Source organism: Macadamia integrifolia, chromosome 2 (assembly GCF_013358625.1).
Source record: "Macadamia integrifolia cultivar HAES 741 chromosome 2, SCU_Mint_v3, whole genome shotgun sequence".
Classification (NCBI taxonomy): domain Eukaryota; kingdom Viridiplantae; phylum Streptophyta; class Magnoliopsida; order Proteales; family Proteaceae; genus Macadamia; species Macadamia integrifolia.
In genome coordinates, this window is record NC_056558.1 from 8,256,765 (window position 1) to 8,267,345 (window position 10,581).

The following is a 10,581-nucleotide window of genomic DNA, read 5'->3' on the forward strand; positions in this document are numbered from 1 at the left end:
TTTTTTAAAATAATGTTTAAATAAACCGAATAATTCGGTTTAATTCGGATTCGGTCCGAATTATTCGCGATTTATATTCAGTTTTGAAAAAGTCACGAATTTTAAAGAATTTGATTTTTAATTCGGATTCGGTCCGAATTTTTGATAAAATTCGAAAAAATTCGGTTCGGCCGAATAATTCACGAATTATTCGGCCGAATTGATAACTCTGGTTGTAGCACATGGAAATACTTTTAATCATTAGATATTTAGCAAATGGTTTAGTTAGATTAGGTGTGAAATTTAAACTCTAAACCCTTAATTCAATTATACCTACTATCCCTTGAATTAATCCTCTTGCCAATCCATACAACAAATGTAGAATCTTGCTACTTAATCAGTTGAGGGTTATTTATTACTGAGAAGCCTTTCTCTAATTATATTTCAGTAATATTCTCTCCTATCTGTATCTCTCAACGGCTCCTTCTCTTATCCTATTGACTTGGTTTGGGGTATTCCATCCCCACTGGCAGTGTGTCAAAGAGTGAATTTTTATGCCGGTGAGAAGGATTCTTGGATAAATTCATGAAAAACAAGGGGTGTTTTAATAAATAAGGGAAGTTATAATTTACTGTGGGTGACTAGTGATGCGCACTTAGCCACTTACGGAGAAGACAATAGAGAGAGAATTCGGGTGGATTTGCAGATCGCACGAAAGCGGATTTCAGAATCTCGCGTTCCTTAAAAAAGTAGATTTTTCAGATTTCGGAGAAAGAGATATGAGAGAGAAAAGAAAGAGACCCCACGAGACAGAGAGGACAGATATGATGGATTTAACATTTTTGTGTATAAAAACGAGGAGACATATATTCAGAAAACAGTGCTATAAAAAGGCGGCCAAGAACAAGCTCTTCGTTCGTTCTCATCTTCATTTCTTACTCTCCTCTTGCGACAGGATTCAGATTTCAGATAGGACTTTACTGTAATGGCGTGTAACGACGTGGTTCCACAGGTTTCTATACCGGAGAAGAATGAGTTCTTTAATCATTCGACACCGGATTGTCAAGAACTACATGTTCTTGCCGTTGATGATAGTCTTGTAGATCGAAAAGTTGTCGAGCGGTTGCTGAAGATCTCTTCTTGTAAAGGTATGTTTACTAATTGTTATCATATTAATTGACTCCTCTTGTTTGTTTTTCTTGAACATCTTCATCTGAACCGATTTGGTGGAATTTCTTCAGTTACAGCAGTAGATAGTGGGAGAAGAGCTCTGCAATTTCTTGGATTGGATGGGGAGAAGAGTTCTGTTGGATTCAATGTAAGAGAAGTTTAATTCTGAACATTTTCCTCTAGATCCTCCCTCTTTATGGTTTTCTTACGTATTTGGTTGCTTGTTTTCAGGGTTTGAAAGTCAATATGATCATAACCGATTATTGTATGCCTGGAATGACCGGATACGAGTTGCTGAAGAAAATCAAGGTGCGATTTCGCTTCTAATTTACGAGATTTTTCGAAAACAGAAAGAGAATTAGAGAACCGGAGATGTAGAATTGAATTCGTATCTAATTTGATTTTTGTATATTTCTCAAACAGGAATCTTCGACTTTCAGAGAGATTCCAGTGGTGATTATGTCGTCAGAAAACGTCTTGGCTCGAATTGATAGGTATCCTTCATGCTCCCGATCATTTCAAGCATTTCTCCCATCCTTTGCAGATCTCAAACTTCTAGTTTCATTTTTTGTTTATTAATTGAGGTATTCTAAAATGAACAGATGTTTGGAAGAAGGAGCAGAGGATTATATAGTTAAACCAGTACAGCTCTCCGACGTGGAACGTTTGAAAGATTATCTAACAAGAGTGAGTGGTGGTGGTGGGGAAGTCGAAGCAAGACGATCGACCTATCAGAAGAACAAGAGAAAGGTACCAGATGCCACCTCACCATCATCGCCATCATCACCATCATCACCGTTGTCGTCGCCGTCTTCGTTGTCCACGATGTCATCACCGACACTGTCGGCGTCATCGTCGCCGCCGGAGTCTCCATCAAGGCGACATAGAACTAATCCTGAATGTGAATCGTGAACCTGCAAGGAGCTTCGATAAACCTGTTAACCCAAAATTTTTTCGTTACTTTGGAGAAGAAATTGGGTTTTCTTCTTTTTGTTAAAGGGGTTTAGAATCTAAACTTTAGATTACACCTTTTTTTTTTTTTTTTTTTTGTTTGGGGTGTACATCGCACGGTAAATGATGTAGATTTTGACTTGTCTTAATGAGTAAGATACAACAGTTATAGATTCATGGCTTATGGGAGATGAAATGTCAAGAACAATACAACTAGACTGTGAGGTGGTTGTGGGGGGTGAAGGTTGATTGTTCAATGTTGTTGGTTCATATGGTTGGGAATTTGGGAGTTGCTGCTGGGGGAAGGTGAGATTCCAATTTCCAGCTTGGGAGGTGCTGGTGAGTTGAACCTATTCCATGGATTGATTGGGGTTTCCTGGGGTGGTTGATGGTGATCGATCACATTCATAGCCATAGCCAGATCCAGATCCAGATCCAGATCCAGAGGATACAGTGATGATAACGTGTTAAAGTAATTAATTAAGAATGCATCTATGCTTCCATGAGCAATTATTCTTCTTCTTCTTATTTGTTCTTGTTTCTTGTCTCTTCTTCTAAATCCATCTGCAAGATCGTGTTGATGGATTTGGGACGCTTATCATAAAACGTTTAGGTGCATCAGGTCTCAAGTCTACCAAAAAAAAAAAATAAAGGATTGGGTGGGACCCAGAAGCAGCTTAAAATACCAAGTATATCATTCCAAAGATTTCTTGGTTAAAAAGAAAAGAGAAGAAAGAAATAATAAGATCACAGCCGTCTATGTGTTTATTTATTTATTTGATGAAGTGTCACAAGAAAAGTGAAACACCAAGTCAACTGATCAAATGGTTGAGATTAACGGATAATGCCAATCTTTTGACCACTCAATATTTGAAGGATTTAAGTGTTATCCTTGCCCATTAGTGATGTGCTTCTATGATTTTGGACTTAGGTTTCACCATTAATTTGCATCCATCGTTCTATACTTCTATTTCTATGGTTCTATATATCAGATCTTATGATTGGACTTTGGTTTCACCATTAATTCCTGACATGTATCCGATTTGGCTAACCTCAATTATGATACCAATACCAAAGCGAAGTACTGACTCTGGTGGGAATCGGATTGCTTCATGGAACTATTTATCCAATCTTATACAGTGCCTACAAAAATCCTTCGTAGGGAGACAATGAGCGATAATAAAATCCAACGGTTAAGGTTCATGATGGGACCCTCCTAACCATCGGATCCTACTGTCACCAGAGGATTTGAGTCCATACAATGCATGCTTTCCACTTGATAGGCTGTTAGCTTCTCATAAAATTAAAAAAATAAAATAAAAAGGAAATCAGAAAGGTCCAAGTATCACACCATGGGCTGTCAATTCTAGGCCCACACCATCACCCAAGCTTAGCTTGACCAGCTGGAAAATTCAAGAAACCTGTGTCAGTTAATTAAATGTGTCGGGCTCAAGTCTGGCCCAACTAAGATTCACTGCAAGGATATTCCTTGATCGAAATTAACCTATTAATAGCTGACATGTTTAGAGCTTGCTTAGAGCCTTTTTACTCAGCACGATAGATATAAAACCCATTTAAAGATAAATAGTCTCATTAGCCCATTTGTTCTGATTATTGATAGCCAGATTAAAGACCGATAGTCATTTATAAATGAGACCACGTCAAGGCTATGATGATGGATTTACTTAAACATGTTGGTCACATTGCAAGGTTTTAAAGTGGGGAAGGCTGGTTTTCGTAAGAAACAAACAGCAAAACATTTACGTAAAAATAGCTTACCAGCTATTTGGTAGAATCATGGAGCCCCTGAAATCAGATGTTTTTGAAGGTGCTCGGTTTAATGTTTTCTCTCCTGAGAGACCACCCCTAAATCCATTTTGAATGAAGCTCTATAGTGTTTTATTGATCCATTCTCCAATTCAAGGCTAACAAGGCATAAAGAAACATTTCAACCTAGTTCTAAGACTCGTATTTCTCATAACAAAAATCAAATCCAAATGGAGGAGACCTATGGATTTGTAGTTTCTCTTATTTCTTGAGGAAAAACACTCTATGGTCATGCAACCCCTATATCAAGTTCAAAGGCTAATAAATCAACAGGTGCTGATTTGACGCACACGTCTAAAATAAAAGAGATAACAAAGAATACCCTATTTGTTAGGCCAAATTGGCTTCCTACCTGTTTCGTGCGTGTACTTTTGATAACTTGGATCACTGAAAGATGATATTCCTTTAGATCTCCATCCTCCAAAGTAAAACGTAGCCAAATTGTGTTGTGTTAAGTTACCAATTGTTTGATAGATCGCAGAAGACTAAGTCAGAAGACAAGAAATTGGTAGCCATTATCTTTTGACGATGACTTCTCTCTCTTATGAGAAATTGGGGGAAAAGATTTAAGGTTCCTCATGTTTCATGCGTCATGGGGTTAGCTTAGTCAACCCTGAGCCACAAAATTGTTCTCCGCGTCTCCATTGCTGTGGCGTGAGGAACATCAATTCATTCACTTAATTCTATTCAATAACATATTTTTTATTTTTTACGTGTACTGAATCATGAGTCTTGACATGGTGGAAGTTCTTTAACAACTCCTTCTCAATGTCACGGGTTTGCGATGGAAGCTATCTATGGCTAAAGCCGAGACACCATCCCCTTCTAATCAGGTGGTGCTACCACTTTCAGCGTCACGGCCGCCGCCACCACCAACACCACCACCACCACCACCACCGGCTAAGAAAATCCACCACCTCCTCCTCCACCAACAATTCCGGGGAAAAAAGCTCTACCGTCGCCACTAAAGCATTTCCACTGGGATAAGGAGAATCCCGATGGAAATCATTCCATGGTGTGGGACATGTTTGACAGCGGTTCATTCTGGTAAATTATAAATCAGATTTTTTTTTTTTTCAATTCCCTTCAATTCAATCCCTTTTTTTTAAGTTTTATCACACAAAATCACTGATTTTTCTCTCTCTTCGATAGTTTGGATGGCGATCTCATGGAAGCTCTGTTTAGTAATGCTGCAACCAATCTGAAACCCACTGGAAGAAACAGGGACTCATCTAACTCCGGCGCCCCTGCTCAGGTCTTCATCTTGGATCCGCACAAATCTCAAAATACAGCGATAGTCCTGAAATCTCTAGCCATATCTCCTCAAGAGATCCTCAAAGCCCTCCTCAAGGGCCGTGGCCTTGATACTGAAACCCTCGAAAAACTTAACAAAATCGCTCCCACCAAAGAAGAAGAAACCCAGATTCTTGAATTCAGAGGCGACTCAACAAAACTTGCAGATGCTGAATCGTTCCTCTTCAACATCCTCAAAGCCGTTCCCTCTGCTTTTAACCGTCTAGATGCCCTGCTCTTCAGGTTGAACTACAACAATGAAATCCTACAAATCAAGGAATCTCTACAAACCCTAGAATCGGCTTGCAACGAGCTCAAAACTCGTGGGCTCTTCGTGAAACTTCTTGAAGCGATTCTCAAGGCAGGCAATCGAATGAACGCAGGAACTTCCAGAGGCAATGCACACGCATTCAATCTCACGGCATTGCGAAAGCTCTCTGATGTCAAAAGTAGCGATGGAACTACTACCCTTCTCCACTTTGTAGTGGAAGAGGTAGTCCGGTACCAAGGGAAGCGATGTCTGATCAATCGCAACCAAACCCTTAATCGATGTAACAGTGGCAGCAGTTTGGATTGTGGGGGCAGCTCACTGAGTGCCGCTGCAAAAGAAGAAAGAAGAACAAAGTATATAAAGCTAGGGTTACCGGTGGTCCGAGGACTGAGTGTTGAATTCTCAAATGTGAAGAAAGCAGCTAGAATAGACTACGATGACTTCTCCAAGGCATGCCCATCTCTCCGATCCCGAGTAGCTGAGATTCGGCAGTTCTTGGGGGAGTCCAGCACAGTTGATCAAGATGGGTTTGTGCGACACATGAAAGGATTCTCAGAGGCTGCGGAAGAAGAAGTTGAGACTGTGGAAGAAGACCAGACAAGGGTGATGTTGGTTGTGAAGAGAACAACACTGTTTTATCAATCAGGGGTTTCCAAATCCAAGGCTGAAGGGGCTCATCCACTCGAGATATTTGAGATAGTAAAAGAGTTCTTGGATATGGTGGACCGGGCCTGCGTCGACATTGCTCGTAATCTGCAGAGGAAGAAGAAGGTGGCAAATGCGGGATCATCTTCACTGGCGAAAAGGGTTCTGATGAGGTTCCAAAGTTTGTCGCCGCCTTTCTTTTCGGAAAAATCAAGCCCAGGGAGCTCGTCTTCCAGTGAGGTAGACGGTGGTGGTTCCTGAGAAAATCCGTGGGGAGATTTGATCAGTGTACAGCGTACATATTATAGATGTGAAATTGCAGGATGACGAAATTAAATAGAATTTTTTCTTTTAGTTCGAAGTGCATTCTTAATGTCAAAATGCTTTATCTTTTAATCAGATTCTTGATAAAGAGATGAAAATCCTTTTCCACATTTCATCAACAATTTATGGGCATCATCAAAGAAGCTAAATATTTGTCCAAAGAATGTTATGAGGTCTCACTGGATTTAGTCTCGAGTCTTGACCTTGATTGGCCATGGCTGCATGCCCCAGTCACCTGAAAAATCGAGGAGTACACAGGAGAGGGAGAGTTCGGATCAAGTCATCATACAAGCCTTTAATTGCATTGTTCCATAGAGTGAGTAGAGTCTGTGTCTATCACAATGTTCTTATACGAGTGATTATGCTCTGCAGTGAGTGCAGTGATGCAGTGATGCAGTAAGCATTGGATGACTGAGAACATCCAGGCATACGGCCCGAGGTCCTCTTGACTATCCAATGCTCATTGCATCACAACACTCACTGCAGAGGATGTTTTTGCGTTCTTATACAAGGACCTGACCTACTCTTGGGAAGGGATAGCTCAAATAGAATTTGCATTATAGCTCATTTGATAAAAAGAAGAAAATGATTCATTAAGAAGAGAGTATGGATGGTACACCATTGCAGCAGGTAAGGTTAGTGAAGTGAGATCATTTTTCAATCACCCAGAGAGCGATAAGTTGCATAAGCAGTACCACATCGTTACTGGGCCTGAGACAAAAATTGGACCAGATCGACAAAAACTTATAGACTTCTAGGAAAAGCGGTACTTCGCTCAGAGGCCATGACGAGGTACTATTGTAAGAAAATAGGTGCTCAAGTTCAGCAGAATCACTCCAAATTTCCCTGAGTCTCTACCAGACTGCTTTATGCCCATGAGAAGCCCCCTAGTGCTTGCATTAATGATATTTCCTATCACCCATAGCTCAAATTAAAGATATCTTTTTGGACTGTAAAATACTATAAAAAAATTGACACAATTTTCTTTCGTTTTTGGACAGTTTACTATCCCACCAAGCCATATAGCCTATACAATGGGGTCACAATGGGGGATTTGGCTCCTCAACAGTGATAGAGATTGTTGTGCACATCCAAAGGCCTAAACCGGCTAGACACAAACCCTGCATGTCTCGAGGTGGCCCAGGCCATTAAAAGTGTGTTGCCACCTCTGCCACGCGGTTGAGGAGCCTCATCCCACGATGGGCCAATCACATGTATCGATACTTCCATACAATCATTCCACACCATCCAAATACCTTCAGGGAAAATTTTATTTTTTTCTGAACTTCGGATATAATTCCATCGATCGAAGTATGAAAAATTATTATGGGCCCAAAATGATTCATCAGTGAAAATGCCGAAGGATACCAAATTTAGGGGCTATGGCAGTGGGGTGGGGTGGGGTGGGGGATGCCTAACTCCTCTAGGCCAACGGCATTTCATCATCAGTGGCGTTGTCCTCGTCGCCTTCACCCTCCTACTGGTCGCTAGCTACTGCTCTCCTCGATGTCGTCCTCAGAATCCTGAGGAGCCTCAATGGATGGCCAGGACACAGAAATCAGTCCCACAATGGATGACCTCACTACAAGGGTAGTAGGTGTGGAGGTAAAAGCTCCGGGATTGGCTGGAGGAACCGGTATGGATGAAGCGATCCCTACAAGTCCTACAAGTAGGGTGTCAATTCTAGCCCCAATCATTTAAAGCCTGAATTGGCCTGGCCCAATTATTAATTAACGAGTTGGGATTTAGTTAAGCCTGATTATAATCGTTTGTTTTCAATTCAAGGTGCTACTTGACGGGTTGGCATTCAAGGTGCTACTTGACGACCGGCAGTGATCGATTAGTAGCCATCTTTAAAGCCTGATTATAACTCATTTAGAATATGTTTACTGAATCGGACAAGGTTAAAGCCCAATTATAGTCTGTCAAAATCCGATTATAAGTAAGACCATACCTAACATATGAGAATCGACTACTTAAATCGGGTTAGTCATGCCAAGGATTACTTCTTCGGGGGATTTGGGATTGGTTGCAGCATTACTAATAGAGGTGATTGGTTAAAAGGAAAACCAAGTAGTAATTTTGGAAGTCCAAGAGCGGGTCTCATTTAAAGAAGTAAAATTGATTCTATTAATGATATCTCATACGTCAATCCAATTCAAATTACGATTCCACGTCATCTCATCTTGAGGTGGGATTCATACTTTAAAAAATACAAGCCTTCCCCCTGGGTTGAAATCATCTGCAATTCCGATCTCGTACAATTCCGTGCAATACCACCTTCAGGTGGTGACACGTATATTGATACCAATACAATGGTCCAGATCTGGTACAACTAATAAAATATTAAATCAGTGAAGAGGTATTTAAATCAGATCTGGACCATTGCATTGGTATTAATACACGTGTCACCCCCTGAATGTGGTATTGCACGGAATTGTACGAGATCGAAATTGTAGACGATTTTTTTCCCTTCCCCCTCCCTAGTTTCTATTTTCTCTTGAAGTTGGAGCTACACTAAGTGATAAAACAACCACTTTACCCCTCCCACTTCATCTCCTCTCGTCAGTGGGAACCATCACCCATTGAGGAGAAACCGCCCCCCTCTCTCTCTCTCTCTCTCTCTCTCTTTTCGTATGTGTTGTGATCTCACAAGGTTGGATAATTGTTCAGCGTTTAATGACATATCTATCATGCTAGGGATTATCTTAATTTTCGTCAAATACTATGTCTTTATCCGCTACATTCTAACTTTTTATATAATAGCCATTATATCATTTTAGTGGAAAAGAACGCCCTGTGATCGTATGGTCCTTATGCTCCATACACATGGTGTGGTGAATTGATGTCTCTGTCCATACAAAGCTCAAAAAACCTACCCCCAGTTGATGTCATGGCCGCATGGAATGTTCTTTTCCCCATCATTTTAAATGCTTTCGCTATTGGAGAGTGTGTGTATAAGAGAAAGAAAATATCATGACACCCGTTTTCTAACATATGTCCACCCATTTTGAGTCCATAAACATGTGGAATTATAAACGAATAAATGAATATTCATGTCAAAAAAGAAGTTCCAATGCTGAAACAATTTTAATATGTAAGGGTCATTGAACAGTATTTGTTTTTTTTTTTTTTCATTACACAGTTTTTACCTTGGATCTCACCCGTATTGAATACTTAATTTCCAAAAAGCCATCTTGAATGCATGAGGATGGGCTTACTTTGTTAAGCTTATATCTAATTTATTTAGTTTAGTCCCAAACTATGATCCAATCTCATTAAGTATAAAAAATGGATTTTCAGGATATTATGAACTTGATTCACCAATATCTTTTTTTTTTTTTTTTTTTGGAACACCATTATACGATTTTCAAGAGCTGTGTTTCCAACTTTTGTTACATTGAGATTTTTTCTTTAACTTCTAAGATTTTCTAATTGATAGTTAGTAATTTTTTTCACCTTCTCAATATAATATTTTTTTTCAATGACAGTAAAAAATGTCATTTCACATATGTATGTGAAAAAAAATAATAATCACTCTTGAAAATGATATGATTGTAAATGACTTTCAAATTATGTTAAAAAATTATTTTTTAATATTAACTTAGGCTCTCTTTGGTTTGATTTCTATTTTTACAAGTGTTTGGTATAATTTATAGTACTTATTTATATTTATAATAAATTAGAATAAATCACAAATTACTCTCAAGCTATTTGTGATTTGTGGTAATATATCATTTATGTTGATTTTTGCGTTACCTTAAATGAGCATATGTGCTAAACTACTAAAAATCAAAGGTTAATAGGTAACTTCAGTATGTTTTATACTTTTTCAATAAAAAACATCAAATCCTACCATCTCTCTCGCTCAAAGCTCAAAGCTCAAAGTTGAAGATGAAACCTGAAACCTGAAACCTATTTTCTCATTATATAATCTATTTTATAAATAATAACCAATTGAATACTATTTATGGTCCATAATTTAGTATCATAAATAATTTTTAAAAAAATAATTAATAAATACAAATAGAAATCATACCAAATAGAGCCTTAAAAAACCTTTGGAAATAAAATAAAGAATGATTAAAAGAATGTTACAAATTATTGATACAACAATAGAT

At 38.9% G+C, this 10,581-nt stretch overlaps 2 protein-coding genes across 2 annotated transcripts; both read left to right on the plus strand.

Moving 5' to 3' along the window:
- Positions 1-855: 855 nt before the first annotated feature.
- LOC122092986 (two-component response regulator ARR6-like) lies at positions 856-2,610 on the plus strand. Its single transcript, XM_042663272.1, has 5 exons — positions 856-1,127; positions 1,221-1,297; positions 1,381-1,458; positions 1,573-1,643; positions 1,752-2,610. Exons 1-5 carry the CDS (start codon positions 965-967, stop codon positions 2,059-2,061), a joined length of 699 nt encoding a protein of 232 aa, XP_042519206.1. The 5' UTR covers positions 856-964; the 3' UTR covers positions 2,062-2,610.
- A 1,287-nt stretch (positions 2,611-3,897) lies between these two features.
- On the plus strand, positions 3,898-6,535 carry LOC122057836 (formin-like protein 4). Its single transcript, XM_042620148.1, has 3 exons — positions 3,898-3,928; positions 4,833-4,974; positions 5,080-6,535. Exons 1-3 carry the CDS (start codon positions 3,898-3,900, stop codon positions 6,395-6,397), a joined length of 1,491 nt encoding a protein of 496 aa, XP_042476082.1. The 3' UTR covers positions 6,398-6,535.
- The last annotated feature ends 4,046 nt before the right edge of the window (positions 6,536-10,581 follow it).